The sequence below is a fragment of the Triturus cristatus genome, chromosome 6, assembly GCF_964204655.1.
Source record: "Triturus cristatus chromosome 6, aTriCri1.1, whole genome shotgun sequence".
Classification (NCBI taxonomy): Eukaryota; Metazoa; Chordata; class Amphibia; order Caudata; family Salamandridae; genus Triturus; species Triturus cristatus.
This window is the reverse complement of record NC_140589.1, coordinates 1,523,162,174-1,523,189,555: the sequence shown is the minus strand read 5'-3', so window position 1 is coordinate 1,523,189,555 and position 27,382 is coordinate 1,523,162,174. Positions and strand designations below refer to the sequence as shown.

Genomic DNA, 27,382 nt, shown 5'->3' with positions numbered 1-27,382 from the left:
GACACAGGAGGGGTGGGTGCAGGGTCCTCCCAGCAGTGCCCAGACACAGGAGGGGTGGGTGCAGGGTCCTCCCAGCAGTGCCCAGACACAGGAGGGGTGTGTACCTATCACTCCCAGCAGTGCCCAGACACAGGAGGGGTGGGTGCAGGGTCCTCCCAGCAGTGCCCAGACACAGGAGGGGTGGGTGCAGGGTCCTCCCAGCAGTGCCCAGACACAGGAGGGGTGTGTGCCTATCACTCCCAGCAGTGCCCAGACACAGGAGGGGTGTGTACCTATCACTCCCAGCAGTGCCCAGACATCGGACAATATACCCCATCAACAAGTTCAGTGACCTACAAGGGTGATACCCCAGATGCAGGCGGAGCCATCGCTGAGCCAGCATGGCTATATTGAAAGGCAACCCTCACACATCCAGGAAATGTAGACACAGCACAGCACAGCATTTGGGAGACACCCTGCAGGAAAAATGGCCTGGGCCACAGAGGACGGAACACACCTTGGGACAATGTCACCATACAGTGAGAGCAAACATGACCAAATACCATTTGCAGAGACCTTTGTGATGGCACGCAGATGGCAGGGTACACCCCATGAGCAGCACACTCCAACATTTCACAGACCCCTAACACATTATCACCACCCCAACGCAGGGAGCACCAGCACCAACAGCAAGTCCAGGAAAGCATCAGTGTGCAAAACAAAAAGAAAAGGCTTTATTCAGCAGGAAAATATATCAGAGAAAATGTCCACTATGTACAAGGGCCATGGGCCAGCCCAGCAGCAATGTCCGGGGGGGGGGTACACATCGGGACGTGTGTCCCCTAGCTTGCCTGCACAGTTCACAAGTCCATTTCATCCACAGAAGAGGGGGCATCAGGGGGGAGGGTGGAAACAGGCACCGCAGGGACAGGAGGGGAAAGGGTAGGTGTTGTGGGTGCAGGGAGGGATGAATCTGCCACAGGGGGGGTGCCAGCGCCAAAGGTGGAGGACAGAATGGCGCTGCACACGTCGGCAAGTTCCCCCAGCGACTCCCCCGTACCCAATCCAACCACAGGCCCCAAGGAGGGGGGGGGGGCAAAGGGATGGGTCGCAGCGCCACTGGGGGAGGGTGTGGACAGGGTGGGGGACTCAACTCCCCTGGCCGGGTCCCGCCTCCACCGCTTGCGGGGTGGTGTCATCCTGGGGCTGGGGGGCACACTCGCAGTGGATGATGCTGTCACTGACTGTTGGCCAGGAGAGCTAAGGGGAGTGGATTTGGAGGGAGTGGGTTGTGTGGAATGCGGACTCCCACTGTGGCTGCGTGTTCTACGTTTCCCCCCCGACCCAGTGGGTGTGCCTTCCTCACCCTGTGTGTGCGTGACAGGAGGTGTGCGCTTCGACTTCCCTGGTGGTGTGGTGCCTGTGTCTGTTGGGGTGCGTGCACGCTGACGTCTGGATGTGCGTGGGACAGGCACGGGAGTGGGAATTGTGGATGGGGCAGGGGTAGGGGGTGTTACGCAGCGCTGCAGGAGATCCAGTGCTGCAGTCAGTGTGGAGTCTATGGACCTCAGCAACTGCCGTTGGTCAGACTGCGCAGCCGACATGCCCTCCATGTATGCCTCCATCTGGGTCAGCACCTGGGTGTGGGCATGGAGGACATTTAGCATCGCAGTCTGACCAACCTGCAACTGCCTCAGGATGTCCACAGACTCCGCACTCACCGCAGCAGTGGTGACAGGGGCAGGGGGTGCGGTGCCTGGCAGGAAGGAGACATGTGGGGACCGAGCACGGAGGGAAGGGCCACGAGCATGTGGGAGGCCGGTGATGGAACCTGAGGTGGCGGGGGGATGTGGAGGGCTGCCATCAGCTGGGGGGGCAGACTCCGCCACCTCTGGGAGCTCAGCCTCGGACCCGTCTGCGTCATAGTCTGTGTTGGCAGTCAACAGGTCCTCCGCCTCACTCCCTTCGGCCTCCGTGCCACTCCATGTGCCAGACAGGACAGCACTGCTGGTACTGGTGCTCAATCTCTCCTCCCGGTCCGTGCTAGTGTCTCCTTCCGTGTCCCCCGGCGATGCTGTGGGCAAGGTGAAGAGACAGGAGAAAATCAGACACCTGTACACTTATGTCACATGAGTCAAATATACATAGGTCACATTGCATAGCCTGAAAAGCAACAGGAGTAACACCTACAAAACAATGTACACATGTAGGCCATGGAACACACAGTTTTTCTACCCACCATGCCACTGAGACACAATGGAGATCATGACACAACAGCAAATCACTGCACCTGAAATTTTAGAGAGGAGTCAGCCTCTGGGGACAAATGTGCACAGCACCTGCACCACACTGCGTCGTCAAAAAGGGATGAGCATGAATCATATCCATTTACTCTTGCCGCATGCTGCAAAGGCAATACATGAAACCAGGCCACACATGACAGGGTCACTGCACCTTGAGCGTATGTCCAGTCAAACATCACACACAGGCTAAACCCAGCAAGGAGGATGAAGCTTCTGACATGTAGGCCTTGTACGCACAAACCACCCACACCTGAGACAATCTCATTGAGACGGAGAAAGTATGTACACCTCTTACTCTGGGATGGAAACACATGGCCTCCACTAATTCATGACTGTAAACACACAGCCCCTGGTGGCCATGTCCACACATCATTGACAGGCAAACATCATCAGATTGTCTCAACAACACACACAGGTAATGCCCACTGTGAGTATGCACAAGCAAAATGGGTCCCCCTGTACAGTGGACACATGTAGCAACCTGTAGGTCCTAACAGTTGAGCCCAGGGTACAATGCCACCCTACGCAACCCATGGCAAAGACACAGTGAATGGCCATATTGTTGGATGACGCACATGATACCTAGGAAGAGGTGCCCCAGGGCACAGTAGTGCCCACACTCCTCCATGGTCCAGGATGGACATGACTGCAAATTAAGCAACCGTCCCTGCACTTAGCAGGCCTCCCACTCAGGCACATCATGTCAGAGGGCACACAATTGGACATGCATGCTGGAAGCCTGTACATTTTGGAGACACACCCCTATGTCGTGATTCACAATCAGTGCCAAGTGACATGGACACCACAATGACTGAAATTGGCCATGGCACACGCAAGGTCCCCATACCTGTGGCACATCACCCCCACACATGATGCTGATAGCATAGGGCACCTGCATGAACTGCCTGCATAAATAACCTTGTGCAAGAGTGGCGACAGACCAGGGAACACATTGCAAGGAGGGGAAGGGAGGGAGTGAGAACAGCACTGTGCTACTTTGTGGAGAAGTTGACGCACTGCACAATCAAACCCTGGCAGTGTATCCATGCAACTGCACACTTACATTGGCTGGGGACACACAACTGACACACATGTACCTACCCCCTTCCTGCTGCTGCCTCTCCTGTAGGCGCCTGTCCATATCGGGGAAGACCACCGCCAGCACACGCTTCTGGATGTGGGTCAGACGACGGCGGCCACGGTTCTTACGGCTCTCAGGTGAGTCCCCCAGCAGGAGCCGTGCAATCCTCCTCGTCCAGCACCGGATGTCCTGCCAGCGTTTCCTCACCTGAGACAGGCTCCGCCTCCGACCCTCTGTACCCCTCACGGCACTGACGGCTTCCCTCCAGATCTCCCCCTTGGCAATGGCGCCTACCTGTGAGGATGCAAAAGAGAGAATACATTAATCCACATGAGCAAAGACACAGAGACACACATATAGAACAATCCTCATTATGAACAGGCCATGGTATGCATGCAACTAATTGCACCTTTGTCATAGGGACATTATCCACTGTGGAAGGCCAAATGCACTACGTGCCAGTGGAAGCACACGGGTGGCATGAGGGGTACCACACACTCACTGACCAGGGATCACACTGTGCCTCACAGGCTACACCAGGATTATGTACAGCACCTCACAGCAGTCACCTGCCCCAGCACACTGATGCTACCTCAGCAGAGTACACAGACACACACAGGTACAGGACAATCACATGGCATTGCCAACTGCGGGTACACACCTCACTCTGCCCATGTGCCAGTAGACGGGGGTGTCACAGGTGTGGGGCTGGCTCAGCACGGCATGCACACAGCACTGCTCCCTGCTCACATCCGATGGCCAGGCCATATCCATCCCTCATGCTGCTTGTGTGCAACACTCCCCATATGCACTCACCCACATGACAGGGGACTAACACACACACCAATGTGCAGGGGACGAACACGGCCTTTGGACACTCACAGCACAGGTACACTGAACAAACACACATCCATGGGTACTGACACCTGTCACACTGGGGGGAACACAGGATCACATCAGGACTGTGGAAACAACATCCCCAGGAGGAGTATGCAGGCAGAATGTGGCATGCACCTTGCATTCATTGTCACAGTAGGCACTATGCAAGTGAGGAGTGCACACAGGAAACACAGCATGCTCTGCATGGGTGACATGAGGCCTTCCACACCCTGGGACCCACTCCAAACAACAGTGCATGTCTGTCACACATGGACACAATGCCAGAAGTCACTGTCACACAAAAGGGGCACAGTCTAAGCTAGTGGAGTCTGCACTCACCTGAACCCCTGGTCGACCATACAGGCTCTGGAACTGTGGGAGGATCACATCTATCAGGGCAAGGTTCTCCTCCTGGGTGAATGGCTGTGACCTCTCCACAGTCCTGGACATGGTGCCAGAGGAATCACTATCAGCAGCAGTGGTCAGGGATGAATGGATGTGCAGGCAAGTGCTCTCTCATGGGACCTGGCTGCCTTATATATGCCTGGCTGGCCTGTTCATGTATAGGAGTACAGATTGATTGGTCAGTCACATTAGCATCCTACGTTTCATCCAATCCCTTCAAACCTACCCCAGTGTGTGGCTTTGCATGGTTTCAGTTTTGATAATGATGTCAAGTCAACATCCACATTGCAACAATGTAGATTCTTTCAAACTGACTTCTGCTGTGCACCTGGTGCTCAAATTCAAAAATTTAACTCAGTCTCCATGGCAACCATCAGGCATTTAGGCCCTTATACTTGTCCCTCATGTGTCCCCTATGTGTTTTCATACATTTACACACAGGTACGGTGCGTTCCACGCCCTAGGGCACCCCACAAGCAGTGATACCGACCGTACATGCGCTTGTACGGTCCGGATCACAATATGGGCGCTGGCGTATGCGTACGCCACAGTAGTACGGACTGTACACGCGCTTGTACGGTCCGGATCACAATATGGGCGCTGGCGTATGCGTACGCCACAGTAGTACGGACTGTACACGCGCTTGTACGGTCCGGATCACAATATGGGCGCTGGCGTATGCGTACGCCACAGTAGTACGGACTGTACACGCGCTTGTACGGTCCGGATCACAATATGGGCGCTGGCGTATGCGTACGCCACAGTAGTACGGACCGTACAAGCGCGTGTACAGTCCGTACTACTGTGGCGTACGCATACGCCAGCGCCCATATTGTGATCCGGACCGTACAAGCGCGTGTACAGTCCGTACTACTGTGGCGTACGCATACGCCAGCGGCAATATTGGCCCAGGGACCCTATACACGCGCTCCGAGCGTATGTACGGTGCGTATAACAACTGTCAGTGGTGACAGGCGGCACACAGACAGGAATGGAGCGGACAGGTATTGCCAAGGGTGGACACCAATGCATTGTCTGTGCAATACCACCTGTGTGTGACACAGGTGTGTCAGGATGTGATGTGGCACTTTACCCCTGAGGTGTGGGCAAAGCACATGTACGATGAGCTGTGTACACATGTCGTGTGTGATGGTGCGCATTGTACCACACATCCCCTGCACTCCTTTGACATGTGTGCATGTCGTACACACTAGTGGAGCCATGAGTCACTTGCATGTCCCAGTCACGGACACCCGCACCTGTCCCCTGATGCCAGGTACACGGAATATTACATATGACACGTGTATGGCTGCGTTGCATGCTGCAACCATGTCATGTGTGTGGCATGTCTTTCCATGATTTTGCTGTAGGTGTGTGATTCAATGTGTCAGCAGTTGCTGCTGCCAACATGTGTCTGTGTGTCGATGGGCATGGCACACTGTTCCGCACACCAGCCCACATATGTGATTTGCCATGAGGTGTGTATGTATCCAACTACACGGAGTATCAACACAAGTACATATCCACATGCTCCCTATGTATGTTCTGTCTCGACATGTACTCCTCAAAGGCAATGTGTGTGGCCTGTCCTATTCCTATGACATGTGACCAGTGCATATCGCATCCAACTACCTGTCTGTACCATACGCATACTACCTCTGCACATGTGTGGATGTCTGTGAATCCTGTGATGCGTGTGCATGTTCACTTACACTGGCCCACAGCTAGTCTCATGCCATGTCATCGTGATCTTGCCCCCCTCCGTTAGTGGCTGTCCCTTGGTAGGAGTGTAACCTGACTGGCGTTCGTGTCCAGGAACTGTGGCACAGACCTGACTCACAACGTGGCATATGTGTATTGGCTGTGTAACATGTGCTCAGTGCATTGACGATGTTGTTGTACAGTGCTCACTCTTAGGTGTTCCTTCCATTTCACTGCAGGGCTCCGCCTCTCCCTCGACGTATGCCAGACATTGCTGCCCTGCATGAACGGGACTGTATACGCCGCTACAGATTCAGCCAACGGTTGATTGATGAGTTGACTGGCCGGCTGGAAGCACAACTCCTCCCGCGCCACAGGTATCCAAGTGCACTGACACCCAAGTTGAAGGTGATGGCAGCCCTACATTTCCTTGCCACGGGTACGTTCCAACATACCATTGCTGATGTCGGGGGCATGTCCCAGACGATGTTCAGCCGTGTTCTGCATGATTTCTTAGAGGCCATGTTGGTTCACCTGGATGAGTACATTAAATTCCCAAATCGTGAGCAGTTGACAGATGTCAAGCGTGAGTTCTATGCCCTGGGAGGGATGCCCCATGTCATTGGGTCCATAGATGGGACACATGTTGCGTTGGTACCACCACAGGCACAGGAGGTGGTGTATAGGAATCGCAAACATTATCACTCCATTAATGCCCTTGTGGTGTGTCTGTCCAACATGGTGATTTCACATGTCTGTGTTCGCTTTCCAGGATCAGCACACGATGCCTTCATCATGAGGCGTAGCAGGGTGCCAGAAATGATGCTGCAGCTGCGGAACGAGCGAGCATGTATTGTTGGTGGGTAGACTCTGGCAGTTCTGTGTTTGGCGTCATCTTCCAATCTCACTGCCTGTGCTGACACACTTCTGTCCATGATGTTTCCTTGTAGGGGACGCTGGCTATCCCAACATGCCATGGCTGATGACGCCTGTCCGCAACCCCAGCACGGCTGCCGAGCACCTCTACAACAACGCACATGGGCGGACCAGGAGAGTCATTGAGAGGACGTTTGGACTTCTGAAGAGCCGATTCCGGTGCCTCCACAAGACCGGCGGAGCACTCCCATATGCCCCGGTGAAGGTGTGCAAGATCATCATCGTCTGCTGCATGCTGCACAACATGGCAGTGGAGGAAGCTGTTCCACTCATACTGGATCAAGATGACCAGGACCATCCACCCGTGGAGGATGAAGGGCTTGGTGACGGGGCAAGTGATGTGGAGGAGGAGGAGGCTGTGGAGGACATGCGGAGTCGGCTCATACGCAACTTCTTTGCTTAGTGGTGAGTTCCAGTGTCTGAGTGTGCACGCATTGGGCCGTGTGTGGCATGTGTTGCAATGTGTGTGTCCATCTGCATGTCTGCCAAGTGAGTCAGTGGTGTGTATTGAAGTGTCACTCAAGTGATGGCGCAATGGAAGGATGTTGTCTGAGGGTCATCATTGTCACCTGTCATGTTAACAACATGATACGTGTTAAGTACATGCTTGCGGATGTGCTCCTTTGTGCTGAATCCTTGTGTGTCTCTCTTCCACAGGTCCATGTGCATGCTGTCTGCTGGTGGCATTGTTGTGCTCCTGCTACTCCTCATGAACACAGCGACATGTGCTGATTCAGCGTCACATGCACGGGCAAGTGTTGAAATCTCCTCAGGGTAAGGGATGCCTCACGTCGTTTTGGGTGTGTGAATTGTTTGTAGTCTGTGTGCACTTCTCCGGTTCATGTGTGTTCCATTTGCATACATGGTGATCCTACATGGGGAACATGACATGGGGCAGGCTTCACCTGGAGCCATGCTCAGACTTGGTGACTGTCATGTGGCAGGGGATTGGGGATTGTGATGAGGCCATCATTGTGTGTAACACTGGCCTCGGAAACATACAGGTTGCACCGGGTTGACATGGTGTGTGATTGCCCCATCAGGGCCTCAATGGTGTATAGCGGCCTCTCCGTGGCAGCAGGGGGTGTTTAGCTGTTATCCGTCACTTGTGTGCCAGGTCAATGGGATGCCAGCATCTGTGTTGCAATGGGGGGTGCCAGTGTTGCTCCCACATGTACATCCACATGACCTGTGTATGTGTTGACAGAGTATCATTGTCATTCCAACACACATGACTAATAAATTTGTCCCTCTGTCTCCAAGGTGCCTCTTCCCTGTCAATGGTGCCCTGTTGCCACTGTGCGTGCCGCAGGTCTGGCATAGTTTTCATAGGTGGTGCATATGTGTCTATGTGTAGAGTGACAAGATGCTAGGGGTTTGTCAGGGAGTGGGAACTGTATTATGCACAAGATGCACAGTTCCATCCACCTCAAGGCAAGAGAGACCATCCCCCAGGGAAACTACAACATCTGTGTAGAATCCTACCCTGCAGTCTACGGACATGTGCCTCACGACTCCCATGGTACTTGTCCATATCCGGAGTGCATCTGCACAGCTCTGCTACTGCGTCGGGCAACCAGGCCACATCAACGTCCTAACGGGATGGGGGGAATGTTTCACAGCCAGCTGCAGGATGACCTTCTAGATCCACGCCCACACTCATGATGCAGCCCACAACCCCAACACAACCATGTGGCACAGTGATCCTAAACTGCATTCTGGCATCTCCATGCATCCAACCTTGGCCTAGCCACCATTCTCAACATCCGCCTGACGCAAGCATGCTGCACATTGTAGGGACACATGTCTAGACATACCTGGGAGCGGCAAGCCAGGTCACTCCACATGATCCCTGACCTCTGCGCATGACTGTTGCTCCCCTGAATGTGTCTGTAGCCACAGTTGTGCGGGAACCACTCAGCTGGTTGGGCCCAGCACAGGTGAGTTTGGTACTCCATGTCTGTATCAGATGAGACATTGGGACCCATGTGTGTCCTGTGCAAGACTGCGACCCCACGGTTTGGATGGTTGGAGTTAATTCTGAGATCAGGCATGCTTTGACTGTACGACACACACATGTATTGTAATAATGTAGAATCACGGCATCATCTTGTAAGTGTGATTAATTTATTTGTGGTGGGGTACGGGTTTGTGGGGATGACAAGAGGTGCACAGCGGGAGTGTAGAATCCAAAGTTCACTGGGGGAGTTGGTATCCTTGTCGTAGCAAAATGTCAGAGTCCATGCCACAGTCTTCGTCAACATAGGTCAGACAGTGACCAGCAAGTCCATGTGGCAGACAATGTCATGTGCTGCTATTGGGCCAGAGGGCCAGGTGCCAGGCCAGGTGACCTGGGAGATGGTGATGTTCTGCTGACTCTCACAGTCTTTTTCGTGGACGACCCACCTTCCTGCGGGGACCCTCGGAAGCAGTCCGTGACGATGTCTGTGACGCTCCGTCGGATGAATCCTCCTCCTCCTGATCCCTCCCTGTGTCTGGTAATGGCCTTCGCCTGGTGCCACAGGGAGGGTTGCCCATGTTGTCGGCAATCCGACGGAGTACACCGGTCATTTGGGTTTGCACCGCCACGAGCTCAGCCTGTCTATCCTCCATCCTTCCTTGGTGTTGCAGTTGACAGGCATGTTGCTGGGACTGCAGGGTCTTCATCTCCTGGAGGGTCCCCTTGATGTCATTGAGGGTGGACGCAATCTGGTCCATGCCCCTGGTGTCACGCCGGTATGTATCCAGGATGTTGCTGACCTGGGACACTACCGGGTCCTGAGCTGCCTGGTCAGGTTCGCGCCTCCGCCGTCCTCCACTCCCGCCACCCCTGCCCACGTGCACCTGGCCTGCCGTTGTGGGTGCATCGGGTCTCCGGGACCCCTGAGGGATGGCATCTGCGTTGCCGCCTGCCTCCTCCTGGGTGCCCGGAGGACCGTGTCCCTCCTGGGCAGACTGGCTGGGTGGTCGTGTGCGGGCAGGGCTCCTGGACGTCTCCTGGGATGTGGCAGGAATGGGGGTGGTGGTTGGCACAGTTGTACCTGACGCAGGTGCTGCAGGTGGTTGGACACCAGAGGGGCCAGGTTGGTCTGGGTCATCCACGGAGTGGTGAGAGTCATCGCTGGCGGTGGGGTCATCATCCCGCGGAGCCTGGTCCTGTGTGACTTCCCCCCCAGTGTTGGGGGGTGTTCGTCGACGTTGACCTGTGTGTGAGAGAGACAATGTTGACAGTGTCACATGTGGCATCCATGTTGCATGCATTTCTGATTTGGCACTCTTCCTCTGGGTAGTTGGATCTGTCCTGCATTCCTCTCACAGTGCACTTGTGCATGGCTATGTCCCTTGGCCACAGCTGTCAGGGCTTTACGCATGTGTGAGACACAATCTTAGTTGATGCATCTATTTGGGTACACAGTCAGCAGTGTGGTGTGCGGGCGTAGCGAGCCATGCAGAGGCGCCTTACGTGTTGCACTGTACGTGGCCAAATGGTGTTTTGGCAAGGCAATTTGATGTTGCAGGTAGGGGACTGAAGCATTTGTGACAGGGTTCTTACCGACACGGTGGGTGGGTATACTGGGTGTGTGGTTAGGTCTGTGCCTGCAGCACGGATGGACTCGTGCACAGATTGACACATGGACCGGTCTTCATCTACGGAAGGGGGGGTTGAGGCACTGCCAGACCTGGTCTGCATGCACACAGTCCACCGGCTGACGAGTGGACATGGCCACACCACCCAAGGGTGATTTAGTCTCCCTGTGTCTCCCTTCCTCCCTCCCTCTGTCACCCTCCTCCCTCCCTCTGTCGGTCTCCCTCTGTCACCCTACTCCCTCCCTCTGTCTGTCTCCCTGTGTCCCCCCTCTGTCTCCTTCCCTCTCATTCCCCCTCTCCCTCCCTCTCTTTGTCACTCTCTGTCACCTCAGGCCAGCTTCCTGGGCACACACAGTTAGCCGGTCTTTGAATGGCCATTGGCTTGTTCATGTGAGTTAGTCCCTGTTCTCCGGGCACCCATTGGGCAGTGTGTCTGAGTGTAGGCTGCTGCTGTGGCGGTGTGTGCTGAGACTCTATCAGAGCGATGCATCTTCATTGTCTGCTGTTATGTGCAAATTGTGCCTTCAGACCCATGGCATCCTGCATGGCAGCCATCATTTGCAGGCAAGACAGTACTGTGTGGGTACACACAGTTTGTATGGCTGTGCCCTGGGCCATATGGGCTGAGGGCATTGTTGTGTGCTTGTGAGTTGCTCAATGTTAGTTTTGCTGCCCCCACTCCCAGCATCGACCACATCCTGTGTTGTGTTGGTGTATTGTGTGGCCTGTGACTTGGCATGGCCCTGATTGATGCATGGGGCATGGAGGTGCCAGTGGCATGTGTGTGTTTGTGGAGTGTTGTTGTGTCCGGTGGTGGCTTGGGGGGGGTGGCATGCATGATTGATTGTGTATGGCATCCCCCCCATGTGAGGTGAGTTGTTTGTGTACTCACCAGGGTCTGGGAGTCCTGGCAGTCCGTGTAGTCCCTCCACCGCCAGCGTGGACATCACCTTCTCCTCCCAGGGATGGTATTGTACCGGTCTGGGGGGCGGCCCTCCTCCAGTGATGTTCCCCTGGTTGTGATTGTCAGTCATCTTCCTCTTGACCGTCCTCCGCAGATCGTACCACCTGGATTGGCACTCGTGCCTGGTCCTTCTGGTTGTCCCAACAGCATTCACAGAATCGACGATCCTCTGCCACATGGCGGTTTTTTCGGATATGCTGGTCTGTCTGACCAATGTCCCAAAGAGCTGTGGCTCGACTCTGAGGATTTCGTCGACAAGGATCTCCAGCTCCTCCTTTGTGAACTTTGGATTCTTGGTGGTGGACATGGCGTGGGGTGTGGTTGTGGGGGTGTGGGTGTGGATGGCTGTGGGTGTGTGGGTGTGGTAGTGGAGGTGTGTGTGTGAATGTGATGAGGGGGTGTTTGTGTAGGTGGTTGTGTGAAGGTATGCAAGTGTGAGGTTCAAGTATGGTGGTGTGGGTCGTCTGTGGGCTCTGGCAGCAGTGGGTCTGTTGCAAAGGCTCATGGTTTGTGTGTGTGGTCCATTTTTATTGGTCCATTTGTGGGTGTGGCTGTGTTTGAAATTTGTGTGGGTGTGTTATGAGGAGTGATTGAGTTTTGGGCCTCTGTTTGGCAGTTTGGCAGTTGCAGGTGAGTGTATGTGATGTTTGTGGGGTTGTTGGGCCTGTTTGGTGGTGTGGGGAAACTCTACTTGACTCTCCTTGTGTAAATATGGTTTGTCCGGGTTCAGTACGTGTTTTTTTGGCGTCAGTACGGTCCGTACATGCACTGGTGGGGGTGCGGTCCGTACATTCCCTGGTGGGGTGGTGGTTCGGTGCGTACATACACGGCTGGGGTGGGGGTTTGGTGCGTACATACACGGCTGGTGGTTCGGTGCGTACATACACGGCTGGGGGGGGTTCGGGGGCGTACATACACGGCTGGTGGTTCGGTGCGTACATACACGGCTGGGGGGGGTTCGGGGGCGTACATACACGGCTGGTGGTTCGGTGCGTACATACACGGCTGGTGGTTCGGTGCGTACATACACGGCTGGGGGGGGGTTCGGGGGCGTACATACACGGGTGGGTGTTTGGTGCGTACATACACGGCTGGTGGTTCGGTGCGTACATACACGGCTGGGGGGGGGTTCGGGGGCGTACATACACGGGTGGGTGTTTGGTGCGTACATACACGGCTGGTGGTTCGGTGCGTACATACACGGCTGGGGGGGGGTTCGGGGGCGTACATACACGGCTGGTGGTTCGGTGCGTACATACACGGCTGGGGGGGGGGTTCGGGGGCGTACATACATGGGTGGGTGTTTGGTGCGTACATACACGGCTGGGGGGGGGTTCGGGGGCGTACATACACGGCTGGTGGTTCGGTGCGTACATACACGGCTGGGGGGGGTTCGGGGGCGTACATACACGGGTGGGTGTTTGGTGCGTACATACACGGCTGGTGGTTCGGTGCGTACATACACGGCTGGGGTGGGGGTTTGGTGCGTACATACACGGCTGGTGGTTCGGTGCGTACATACACGGCTGGGGGGGGTTCGGGGGCGTACATACACGGCTGGTGGTTCGGTGCGTACATACACGGCTGGGGGGGGGTTCGGGGGCGTACATACACGGGTGGGTGTTTGGTGCGTACATACACGGCTGGTGGTTCGGTGCGTACATACACGGCTGGGGGGGGGTTCGGGGGCGTACATACACGGCTGGTGGTTCGGTGCGTACATACACGGCTGGGGGGGGGGTTCGGGGGCGTACATACATGGGTGGGTGTTTGGTGCGTACATACACGGCTGGTGGTTCGGTGCGTACATACACGGCTGGGGTGGGGGTTTGGTGCGTACATACACGGCTGGTGGTTCGGTGCGTACATACACGGCTGGGGGGGGTTCGGGGGCGTACATACACGGCTGGTGGTTCGGTGCGTACATACACGGCTGGTGGTTCGGTGCGTACATACACGGCTGGGGGGGGGTTCGGGGGCGTACATACACGGGTGGGTGTTTGGTGCGTACATACACGGCTGGTGGTTCGGTGCGTACATACACGGCTGGGGGGGGGTTCGGGGGCGTACATACACGGGTGGGTGTTTGGTGCGTACATACACGGCTGGTGGTTCGGTGCGTACATACACGGCTGGGGGGGGGTTCGGGGGCGTACATACACGGCTGGTGGTTCGGTGCGTACATACACGGCTGGGGGGGGGGTTCGGGGGCGTACATACATGGGTGGGTGTTTGGTGCGTACATACACGGCTGGGGGGGGGTTCGGGGGCGTACATACACGGCTGGTGGTTCGGTGCGTACATACACGGCTGGGGGGGGTTCGGGGGCGTACATACACGGGTGGGTGTTTGGTGCGTACATACACGGCTGGTGGTTCGGTGCGTACATACACGGCTGGGGTGGGGGTTTGGTGCGTACATACACGGCTGGTGGTTCGGTGCGTACATACACGGCTGGGGGGGGTTCGGGGGCGTACATACACGGCTGGTGGTTCGGTGCGTACATACACGGCTGGGGGGGGGTTCGGGGGCGTACATACACGGGTGGGTGTTTGGTGCGTACATACACGGCTGGTGGTTCGGTGCGTACATACACGGCTGGGGGGGGGTTCGGGGGCGTACATACACGGCTGGTGGTTCGGTGCGTACATACACGGCTGGGGGGGGGGTTCGGGGGCGTACATACATGGGTGGGTGTTTGGTGCGTACATACACGGCTGGTGGTTCGGTGCGTACATACACGGCTGGGGTGGGGGTTTGGTGCGTACATACACGGCTGGTGGTTCGGTGCGTACATACACGGCTGGGGGGGGTTCGGGGGCGTACATACACGGCTGGTGGTTCGGTGCGTACATACACGGCTGGTGGTTCGGTGCGTACATACACGGCTGGGGGGGGGTTCGGGGGCGTACATACACGGGTGGGTGTTTGGTGCGTACATACACGGCTGGTGGTTCGGTGCGTACATACACGGCTGGGGGGGGGTTCGGGGGCGTACATACACGGGTGGGTGTTTGGTGCGTACATACACGGCTGGTGGTTCGGTGCGTACATACACGGCTGGGGGGGGGTTCGGGGGCGTACATACACGGCTGGTGGTTCGGTGCGTACATACACGGCTGGGGGGGGGGTTCGGGGGCGTACATACATGGGTGGGTGTTTGGTGCGTACATACACGGCTGGGGGGGGGTTCGGGGGCGTACATACACGGCTGGTGGTTCGGTGCGTACATACACGGCTGGGGGGGGTTCGGGGGCGTACATACACGGGTGGGTGTTTGGTGCGTACATACACGGCTGGTGGTTCGGTGCGTACATACACGGCTGGGGTGGGGGTTTGGTGCGTACATACACGGCTGGTGGTTCGGTGCGTACATACACGGCTGGGGGGGGTTCGGGGGCGTACATACACGGCTGGTGGTTCGGTGCGTACATACACGGCTGGGGGGGGTTCGGGGGCGTACATACACGGGTGGGTGTTTGGTGCGTACATACACGGCTGGTGGTTCGGTGCGTACATACACGGCTGGGGGGGGGTTCGGGGGCGTACATACACGGCTGGTGGTTCGGTGCGTACATACACGGCTGGGGGGGGGGTTCGGGGGCGTACATACATGGGTGGGTGTTTGGTGCGTACATACACGGCTGGTGGTTCGGTGCGTACATACACGGCTGGGGTGGGGGTTTGGTGCGTACATACACGGCTGGTGGTTCGGTGCGTACATACACGGCTGGGGGGGGTTCGGGGGCGTACATACACGGCTGGTGGTTCGGTGCGTACATACACGGCTGGTGGTTCGGTGCGTACATACACGGCTGGGGGGGGGTTCGGGGGCGTACATACACGGGTGGGTGTTTGGTGCGTACATACACGGCTGGTGGTTCGGTGCGTACATACACGGCTGGGGGGGGGTTCGGGGGCGTACATACACGGGTGGGTGTTTGGTGCGTACATACACGGCTGGTGGTTCGGTGCGTACATACACGGCTGGGGGGGGGTTCGGGGGCGTACATACACGGCTGGTGGTTCGGTGCGTACATACACGGCTGGGGGGGGGGTTCGGGGGCGTACATACATGGGTGGGTGTTTGGTGCGTACATACACGGCTGGTGGTTCGGTGCGTACATACACGGCTGGGGTGGGGGTTTGGTGCGTACATACACGGCTGGTGGTTCGGTGCGTACATACACGGCTGGGGGGGGGTTCGGGGGCGTACATACACGGCTGGTGGTTCGGTGCGTACATACACGGCTGGGGGGGGGTTCGGGGGCGTACATACACGGGTGGGTGTTTGGTGCGTACATACACGGCTGGTGGTTCGGTGCGTACATACACGGCTGGGGGGGGTTCGGGGGCGTACATACACGGGTGGGTGTTTGGTGCGTACATACACGGCTGGTGGTTCGGTCCGTACATACACGGCTGGGGGGGGTTCGGGGGCGTACATACACGGCTGGTGGTTCGGTGCGTACATACAGGGCTGGGGGGGGGGTTTGGTGCGTACATACACGGCTGGTGGTTCGGTGCGTACATACACGGGTGGGGGTTCGGGGCGTACATACGCGGGCGGGGGGTGGTGGGGTGTTCGGCGCGTATGCGGGCACATGTCTCCATGGTTGCTATGGGAGTTCGGTTCGGACGGTGTTTTTTGCGTACGGTTGTGAAATGGGGAGGACGGGAGGGATCGTACTTGCGCAGTCGGACTTTATTTTTCCGCACGGTGGGTTTCTCGCCCGGGGACGTGTCGGTGACTTTTCCCGACCCGAGGACGTGTGGGGAAATCTTCCCAATGCGATTCGTATGGACTTTTTTCCGTTCGAATCGTACTTGGCAGTTTGTACGCTACTTTGACGATTCGGACGGAAAAAAATCCGGATACGAGTCGGACGGGGAATTTTTTTACCGGATCGGAATTGGCACCTATATATCCAAATTTAAAAAATTATATTAATAATAGTTAAATAATTATATCCTAAAATATTAAATATAATATTTATTTCCAAAATACTCCCCACCCTTAACCCCTATATACACAACATCCCACTAAAAATTTTTTTTTTCACAATTAAATTTTAAATAATTGAATTTTGTTCAAAATTTAAATTTAAATTCTACAAAAATTTATTAAAATATTTTATTTCAAATATATTTTTTTAAAACACTCCCCACCCTTATCCCCTATAAACCCAACATCCCGCTCCTAAAATTATATATCAAAATTTAAAAAATTATATTAATAGAAAGAAAATTGTTATTTTTAATACACTTAAATAAACATTTGCTGACACTTCTAAACAATAATTTTTTACAAATCACAAAGTGACTTAATACTATACTTTTTCGATATTTTTACTACACGATATTATGTCTTTCGATATACTATACCTCGATATTTTACTACACATCACAATCTCGACATTTTTTACATCGATATTGTTGACAGAGATATATTGTTCCATCGATATTTTGACTTCGATATTTCTGTATATCGATATTACATTTCCGATATTTTGTCTACTCACCGTCCGGTCCAGTCTATGGATTTGAAAACCCGGGGGTAAGGCGGAGATTATGTGTGGCTCTGAATGGGGGTTGAGCCAGGTTTCTGTCAAAAAGACGGCGTCTGGCTTACGCTCTTCAAGTAGTAGCGCGATTTGTGTACTGTGTCTCGGGAGCGATCTACAGTTTAATAAGCACATATGGTATTCCTGCGTCGTGGATTGTGCTGTGGTTTTATAAAAGGAGTGTTTACATCCAGGGCAGTGGGGGGGAAGGTCGGCTGGTGCATAGATATGTGTACAGTGAACCACCGCCCTAGCCCCAATGTTATGAATGTCTAATGCGCTGTATGTCCTGACCTGGGATGTGTGGGGGCCAGGGATTGTGGCCCCTGGACCCGGTTGGGCGCGGACGGGCGCAGACGGGCTTGCCTTTGGCGCGCCTTCGGCGCGCCGCCGGCGCGCCCGCTGCGCGCGTCCGCTGCGCGTTCGCCAAGCAGGTATAACTGTGAAGCAAGTTTTTAAACACTTCACATTTGTCCAACTTTGCATGTACGCTGCACTGTACAACACACATTTAAAAATGAAAAAGCATCAAAGCAACGTTTTTCCAACTTTGCATGTAAGCCGCACTTTAAAGCACACAAAGAAAGTGGAAAACGTGTTAACACATCCTTTTTGTACCGGAAGGTTCCATTTGAGGTTAAAAATAACTATGCTTGATAGAACGCACACACCCTTGCACACTTGTGCCAGTTTATGTGTTGGCACATCCACGCCTAAAGTGTGCCAGCGCAGGGAGCGAGGGAAACAAAGGCATATCTTAGCAGATATGTCACGGTTCTGCTCTCACCCTTTCACAGAGCACAACTTTAGTTGCTGCGCTGCATCGCATGAAAATATAATATATTTGCCCTTCAATGATGTGGAAAACGAGCAAACCTCATTCTATTTCCGGCATCCTCGTGACTGTAAGCAGGCACTTGCCTCCGAGCAGTGAATCTGATTTAAAGTGCAGTAAGGGACACAGGAAGGTAACAAGAAAGATAGAAGCCAGGGAAAAATAATTATCTGTTGTTTCTCGAGACGTGTCCCCTCTTTCCTTCCCCCAACTCCACCTCACGCCCACTCTCTCACTTGTACTCTTGCATAGACACTTTTCACCCGCTCAGATTAGCTGGAAAATGTCTGCGGTTTCTCCCTGGAAGAGGGAAAATGGATAGTAAACGATCCAGTATTTTCTAGACCGTGTAACTAGTCTCCATTCCGGTGGGAAAAGTCAGACTAGCCTGAAATCGATGCAGGGATACCAACGAGAAATACATCCCAGCAAACTCGTAATGAATTAGTAAACAACTGTTGTTGTGCACATCTCTGAATCAGACAAGCAGCGCCACCATGTGTTAGATTGGCATAAGTGCCAGCGATGACAATTAAGTGTCAGTGATGAGCACGGAAAACCACCTGTTCAAATTAAGCACTGATTAAATGCCTCCTTTAGAATTTAGTGGAGTGGGAGTATATTATAAATTGGCGGTGCTGCTGCTGGGGCACACTCGCAGTTCCCCAGTTCTATTTAGAATTGTAGAAACGCCAGGTTTAGGCCTGTAGAGCCTCTGCTCGGGCTGCCAGTATAGAACTTGACTTGACAGCCGTTCACCAAGGGGCAGCCAGGTGGCAGTGACCATCGTCCCGTTCTGATGAGGGTAGGGTTACCATAACTCATTTCCACTGTGTGTGTCTGCCATGGGAGGGTAAGCAGGAAATAGAAGGAAAAATGTTAAATGGTTCCCAAGCACAGGGAGAAACTCGCTGCTCCTTGGGGCCCTTTATTTTTTAATCAGTGAAAACAATCTCCTGCTTTGGGAGTTTCTTTTCTCTAAACAAAAAAGATTCACAAGATGGCGCTTAAAACATGGCGCCCACTGGGCCATTTTTCAGTGCTGCAAAGGGAGGGATCCACTCTGGTTAGGGTGACCAGATCTTGAGAACCAAAAACCGGGACATTTTGGAAAGATAGAAGAAGGACTACAATTTTTCATCCACTGAATGGTGCAGAATGACAGCTCTCATCAACATAGGATCACAGAAGAATTATTAAGAAAATAAATAAAATTTAATTTCTAAACCAATATTATGCCTATCAATTAAATTGCTTACTTATAACAGTTGTTAACTAGCACAGCTTTAGAACACCCAAAAAAGTGCTTCTCATTGTTTTTAGTCGACCCCCTTTAAAAAACGGGACATGAGCCAAAATTGCCGAAATCTGCCGGGACAGCTCGTGTAAAAACGCTACTGTCTGGGCAAATCCGGGATATCTGGTCACAGGGGCATAACACAGGCCCCCGCAGCCCCCTCGGTGTGGGGGAGCTCCAAGCTCCAGGGGGCCCCCTTAGCACAGCACTTTTGCCGGAGAGGTCTTGATTGAGGCCGGTGTCTGGTCACCATACCTCTGGTGGTCTTTTGGCAGCATAGAGATCCCTGCAAAGCCTCTCTTAACAGGCTGGACGGTGTTGTGAGCCATGTTCTACTGGTGCAAAGGGAGACAATCTGCGAGGCTCAAAATAACCAGATAGGTGTCACATTTTGGAAGTTGTTGTTAGGGAAGACTGGAAACCACATTGGCAGGGTTTTTCTGGTAGGATGAAAAAGACATATGCTGATTTTGATGCCAGTCTTAGTCGTAATGAGCAGGCGATTCCAGCTTTTTGGGGTGGGGGAGGGAAATTAGATGCATGATCTCAGGAGCAGGATGGTCAGGGCCAGTGTGTGCAGAGGGAGTCAGGAGCACGTGAGGCTGAGAGGATGTGCAGATGGATCAGGCTCTTAGGGGTTGGTTTTTGATGCATTTATTTGGTCCAGGACTTTGTGTTTTGCTTTGGTTTATGTTAGGATACGCTTTCTGTATTAGTGAGGCAAGGAGTATTCTTTTTGTGTTCATATCTTCAGACATGTCCGAGTAAAGTAGCCTTTTTCACCTGGAATAATAAAACAAATCTATGGGCTTTTATGACGTCTCGTCGAATAGTGGCATGCTGGAGCGGACCGAGAAGGAATTAACAACATGGAGAGCGCCTACAGGCGCTCACAGTAATACAGGGAGTAAGTCAAGGCCAGGCACGCAACTGCCACAAAAGTTATCCAAACACGCTATAGGTGCGGCCTCCTCACTGGTAGCCTGAAAGATCATAATTTTAACAAAATGAGTAATTTGTCATATAAGGTAAGGTGGAGGCAGGGCTTTAAGTGGGCCAGGCCCTGTTGGTACTCAGCACCGCAGTGCTAAACACCAGGACGGGGGCCTTTTTTACAAAGCCATTTTGCCGCCTGTGCATCACTTTTTTTGACGCACCTGCCCATATTTAAAAGGCCACGTAAAGTTACTCTGCTGAATTTACAAGGCCTTGCAAATATGGGCGCCTTTCACACATTACTCTGTGTGAAAGGGGCATTCTATGGGTGTTGCTGTGAGTGTCCCCCTGCAACATCCATAGAACCCGACACATTCCCAGATTTACAACATTTTGTAAAGCTGAGAATGCGTCAGAATCCTACGCCTGAGTGGCGCACTGAGGAGAAATACTTTTATTGCTTCTCGTTTTTATCCATTTCTATGTATGCTGCATAGAAAGAAGAAAATTCCATCAATGATTGTTTTTGTGCAAGAAGGTGTACCTTCCTACACAAAAACAATCATCCGCCTGATGCAGACACCCTTGCAACATGAAGCAAGGGTGCTTGCGCTGGCGCATGACAGACAATTGTGCGCCAGCGCTGGGGAAAGTTTAGTTTAGTTTAATACATTTATAGAGCTCTTGGTTACACCACAACGGTGTGTCCCCGCGCTATGACACAGGAGAGAGAAAATTGCAAGAAGAAGAGGCGCTAGCTATGAATCTATGAGAGTTCAGTCTTGCTGTACAGCCATGTTTTTAGTTGTTTGCAAAAATGTATTTCGGAAATCTCTGTTCTCAGGGTTATTGGCAGAGTATTCCAGGTCTTTAGAGCTAGATACCTGAAGGAGCGGGCTCCTAGTCTGGCTTTGTATATCCTAGATATTTTAACCAAGGCCATACCCGAGGATCGCAGAGTCCGACCAGGTTTGTATTTCGTTAGGAGAGAATGAAGGTAATTAGGGCCGGATTTCATGAGGATGCGATGGCCGTAGCACAAAGCCTTAAAAATGACCCTCTTTCCCACTGGCAACCAGTGAAGTTTTTTCAGGGCATTCTCTGAGTTTGCTCTTCTGGGTAGGCCAAGTACTAGTCGAGCAGCGGCATTTTGTACCCTCTGTAGTTTAGCTAGTCCCCCCTTCGTGGTTCCAAGATATAGAACATTGCCATAGTCCAGTTGTGATGTTATTGATGCATGGACAATGGTTTTTCTGGCACTAGAAGGCAGGAGATTGAGAATTTTTCTCAGGATTTCAATAGCTCCATAGCATTTGCCCGCAACCCTATGTATCTGGTTGATGAAGCTCAACTCAAAGTCAAAGTAAATTCCTAAATTTTTTACTTCAGTTTTTGGGTTGGGCAATTGGCCTAAAGAAACTGGCCACCAAGCAGATGACCAAATGGTTGGCGATCTGCTCACAACCATTACCTCCGTTTTGTTCCCATTTAGTTTGAGGCAATGGTTGGACATCCAGTTCGCGACCTCTGATAGGCATTTGGATAAACGAGTGGCTGCTTGCTCCTCCTTTTGTGACAGTAGGACAATTAGCTGTGTGTCGTCAGCATATGAGACAATTGACACATTATGTTGTTCCACATGCTCAGCCAAGGGACTTACATATAGGTTAAAGAGGGTAGGACTCAGTATAGAGCCCTGCGGGACCCCCTGCTCAAGAGACATGCTCCTTGATAGGTAAGGTTTCTGAGCTACTCTAAAGCTACGTTCAGAGAGGAAAGACATCAACCAGCGCAAGGCCTTATTCCTGATGCCACATGCTTCCAGTCTTTGTAGGAGCAGCTGATGAGATACGGTGTCAAAAGCTGCACTGAGATCAAGAAGGGTCAGTGCAGCAGTATCCCCTTCATCGGCATGTTTCCTCAATGCTTCCGTGGCATAGAGTAATGCCGACTCAGTTGAGTGAGCGCTTCTGAAACCTGATTGTGAAGGCTGTAATAGATCGTATTTATTTATATGATCAGTTAATTGTTTATTAGTTATTTTCTCCGCAATCTTTGCTACAAAAGGCAGTAGAGAGATTGGGCGTAGGTTTTCAAGTACAGTATGTTTAATTCGGGGAGTCTTTTTCAAAGGTTTAACAATAGCCTGTTTCCATTTCGCGGGGACCAGACCTTCTTGGAAGGAGCGAAAGATAATGTCTAAGATATGTGGCATAATAGGGTTGGCTCCTTCCATAATTATATCCGGTCTTGCAGCATCAAGGGGGGAACCGGATTTTATTCCTCTAGCTATATCAGTGAGTACAGCTAGACTGTGTATAGTAAATTCGTCCAGCGTTCCTCCTGCGTAAGATTCCTTATCAGAGTCAATAGTGCTAGTACCTAATCTGGCCTCTATAGGGAAAGTGTCATAGATGTTCTTGACCTTAGTGGCAAAGAACTCTGAAATCTTATCACAATTCTCCCTGGAGGTAGGATAATCATCCAGCTCCTTATGTGTTTTTAGCGACTTCAATATGGTGAATAATTCTTTAGGGGCATTCTTGGCTCTATTAATTTTTTCTGTATAGTATGTACCTCTGATTTTCTTAATTTGTGAGTGATATTGTTTAAGCTCGTACTTGTACTCTTCTCTAGCCTTATTGCAGTAGTTGTTCCTCCATGTTCGTTCAAGCTTTTTACAATTTTTTTTGGCTTCAGCCAATTCTTTATTAAACCATGGTGCGGTAGCACCCATCCCTTTCGGGATCCTTGTGCTCCATGGTGCTATTTCATTAACTGTCTCGGAGATCCATGAATCCAGTTTGTCATTTGCACGATTCGTGTCATTGTCCAATCTGGGTTCCCTTTCTATTAATGCCTGAGAAAAGGAAGTGGAATTAAATTTGTTCCAGTTCCTTGTAGTTATTTTCTGATTGGGCTGTTTCGGTATTTTCCTGTGTGAGGGTATAGAGAAAGGAACTAGGTAGTGGTCTGACCACGGAATAGGGCATGGAAGTCCAACCGTTAAATCTTCGCAATTAGTGAAGACTGGGTCTAAAATGTGACCCTTTTGGTGCGTATGTGTTGTGACCTTTTGAGCCAGATTTAATGTCAGCAGGTCCTTACATAGGAGATTTATTTCATCGTCCTGCTTATTATCAAAGTGAATATTTAAGTCACCAAGCACCATAAAGTTGTTGTGTCTGAGGGCTGGGTGCACTATTGTGTCTACCAAACTTGTTATAAATTTAGTAGCTGGGCCCGGCGGTCTACAGATTAGAGATCCGGCTAATGTGGTGCCCTCTATAGTTGATAGAGTAAATGAGAAAGCTTCACAATTATCTATATCAGCTTGTTTGACCTCGCATGTCATAGTGATTTTATGGATTATGGCTATACCTCCTCCAGTTCGACCCAAACGGTCCTGCCTCATCATCCTGTATTCATCATTAATGGTATCCAGAACATCTGGGGTGGAGCTCTCATTAAGCCATGTTTCTGTCAGGAATAGGGCATCTAACTTTTGTTCGTCGAGCAGGTCCTTGATTTCATATTTGTGTTTAGCTAGCGATCTGCAATTAAGCAGAGCCAAACGTAATGTAGATTCATTGATGATCTGGGTCTCTGACCTGAAATTGGTTTGGCAGTGCCAGCACTTCAGTGTGTTATTATCTACACTTAGCCTATGTTTACATGTAGAATTCAGTGGTTTTGATAATATGAGTAACTCACTTCTGGTGTATATAATCCTATCCTTGGGAGTTTTGGGGGCAGGGGACCTGGCCCCTGGGCCCGGACGGGCGCGGACGGGCGCAGACGGGCTTGCCTTTGGCGCGCCAGCGGCGCGCCCGCTGCACGCGTCCGCTGCGCGGTCGCCTGCACATCAATTTAAATAGAGGAGTCAAGTTAACTTCTCCCCTCCTCCCTCCCGGAAATGCGTGTGTCTGCCCGGCCGCGACCTCCACACAATCGGCACAAGCCGAAAGCACACAGATGCGCCATATTGTTAATGCGATTCATCCCTGTGCTTTTAAAATGATGCAGCTCGGCGCAGCAAAATGGTTTCTGGTGCCGTGCTGAGTCATTTTTGGGGGAAAGGAGGCCCTGAGTTCCTCTCGGTCTCCCCATTTTTTCCCCTCACCCTAAGCTGGAAAACAAAACCTCAGCCATAGAGTCAACCATCACAGGCCTTAGATGTACCTTCGAAGATGCTCCTTTGTTATGCATGCTGCCAGGGCCAGGAGCTCATCATAAGAGGTGATCACCTGATAGCATCTAAAAGCCCACCCACGGTGGGGCAGGCGTGGGAAGCCACGGTGGTGGGCGGAGCTCAGGCTCTACATGTAACACCAACACAGCCATTGCCTGCTGAAGGCTGCTACAGCTGCTGCACGTGCTGCTGCTTCCCAGCATTAGCAGCTTCTAGACATTTTTCAAGCAAACAAAGCAAACAAAACAAAGAAAATGTTTTACAAGGCGTTTGATTTAACATTCCTAATAGAGCGTTATATTTATTTCACAGTCTTATGGTTTCAGAACTGAGGCATTCTCAATATTATTTACAGCACAGTCATTGTCATACTCATTTATCTAATGCAGCTAACAGCCATTGACAAAACCAATGGTCCTGGCTTGTTTTAGATTTAATGTCAGTTGTTGCATATAGTAACAGAAATAGGCAGCAAAACATTCGGGCGGCACGCTATAGAATAGGAAGCACGGTGTTGCAGCTGGCATGTTTAAGCCATGCCCTCAATTACATGGGCCACGCCCCTTTGAGAGCGCCCCCTCCTCCCCTAAAATGTTCATCCCACATAAAGCTCTGGGTGGAGGAGAGGGGGGTGTGGGTAGTGAAAACGGGACAGAATCACACGTGTAACGAAAGATGCTGACATTTTGTGTGATGAACAGTCCCTACAAAATGTGCAAAAGTGAGAGGGTGAAAGTCCATCCATCACATACTGGGTGGAGATGAAGTCTGTGGGACAGCTGTTTAATGAGAGCGGAGCCTTCAGCACCAAATCATGTGAGGGAAAGGTCAGGCTGGGACAGAAAACATGCTCTGGCATCCAAATAAAAGTAGCCCGGGTTAGTGAATCAGATAGCTAAAAAAGGGCACGCATTTGTAAATAGGGCCGTTTTGAACTCGTGAAGACAAGTATAGGTGTTTCGCAAGGTATGGGAGACTGCATGCATTATTTGTGCTTGCTACAGGCAATGTGGTTACATCACGAAAACCAATCTTAAAACCCGGCCCACCAGACCATAAAACAGGCACAGAACAGCCAGAGCAAAAAAAAGCGTCTCACACACTGGACCCATCAGACCAGTACCATGGGCACTGCTGGATTGCCCTATGGGCCAGTCCGACCTTAGACCGAGGAACAAATGCTGGAGTTGCGCTTCTGTACGTAACAAAGTTTATATTTTCGTAAACATCCATTTCACTTGGCTCAAAGAGAAAATAGGAAGCCAGAAAAACAAACAGATTTACGAATGACGCCGACTTTGACACACATCCTCGCTGCTTTTACTGACATGTCGAAATATAGTTTCTGCATCACCGAGAGGCAGCCGTCCTGCCACCCGGACTATGCAAGAACACAGCACCCCGTGGAGAGTCGCAACACCACCAGGCATGTCTCGGCACCAGAGAGACACTAAGGTCTCCGGACTTTTAGCACTACTCTTCACCACTCTCCGATTATCACTGCAGGTACAACAAGCAGGCACTCAAGAACAACCAGTCTATGGATACCAACGAATACACTAGACTTTCGGCACAACTTTTCAACACCCTCGGAAAATCCACAGTAGGCATTCTATGGAAGCACAGACAGGCAACACAGTACACCCAGTCTAGAAATACTACATTATTCCCCCCACCCCACAGCCCCCTCCGGAGCAGGCAGATTATAGCGCCACATATCGAGGCACACGTCGCGCACTCACCTTTCTCGGGCAGGCGGCTCTGCACTAGCTGCTTGGCCTGGGCGACGTCGCCGTCGCTAGACACATCGAGCTTGACTAGATGCAGCTCCCCTGCTCCGCCCGCCTCCTCTGCAGCGCTGCGCAGCTCCAGCGCCCCCGGACCCTCGGGGAAGAGGCAGGCCGCGAACACACAGAAGCCCATCCCGTGCAGCTGGCGCGCGAGCAGGTTCCCGAAGCCGGTGTCACAGCCCGTGATGAAGACTGCGCGGCCCCGGGGGTCAATCGGGGGCTCAGTCCCGCGCCGGCCGCCCAGTGCCATCCAAGCCAGGGCGGGCACCGCCAGTACCAACGTGGTGCACAGCGGGCCCAGGCACCAGCAGAGGAGGAGGAGCAGCAGCGGGAAGCCCAGCCAGCGCCACATCTTGAACAGCGAGCAAAGGATGCTGGAGTTCACGTTACACGGCAGCAGGCAGTACCAACACCGCAGAAGTGCCTCCAACTCAGCGCGGAAGTAGCAGCTCTCTGCACAAACAACAGGGAGAGCCTCGGTGCCAAACCTCTCCCTGCCTCCCTCTACAGCATCAGCACAGTCATTTAATAAGGAACGAAAACTGGCACTGCGCCTCACGAGACACTTCCACTCCGACTCCTGTAACGCTCACTTGTTCCCTTTCTGGATACACATTATACAAAGCAGGGGTGCAACAGACCTGCACTTCGGAGGGGGGATAGCAGGCGGGGCTAGCACTTCCAACAACGGGGCGGAGCTATCCTCAGAGCCGGGACAAGAAAACTGAGTGGTGCATTCTGCATTGTAAATGTATTGGTCAAACCGAATATGATCATAGTAAATATGATTTAGGGGTTTTCACAATGTTTATAGGCTTCTGAAGAGACTGAGTGCTACCAAAAATCAGCTTTTACAGAAAGGATGAGTTCATTCATTTGGAATTCCATCCTCAAAAGGCGCTCCTGTCTGACTCTTGAGCAAAGGTACATTT

At 52.4% G+C, this 27,382-nt stretch overlaps 1 protein-coding gene across 1 annotated transcript in view; it reads right to left on the bottom strand.

The window, feature by feature from the left end:
• LOC146821625 (D-beta-hydroxybutyrate dehydrogenase, mitochondrial-like) overlaps positions 1–27,037 on the bottom strand; it is a 223,366-nt gene extending 196,329 nt beyond the window's left edge. Inside the window, exon 1 of the mRNA XM_085612661.1 lies at positions 26,403–27,037. Within this exon, the coding sequence (XP_085468787.1) occupies positions 26,403–26,802 (400 nt within the window). The 5' untranslated portion in view covers positions 26,803–27,037. The remainder of the gene's footprint in view (positions 1–26,402) is intronic.
• Between the last annotated feature and the right edge of the window lie 345 nt (positions 27,038–27,382).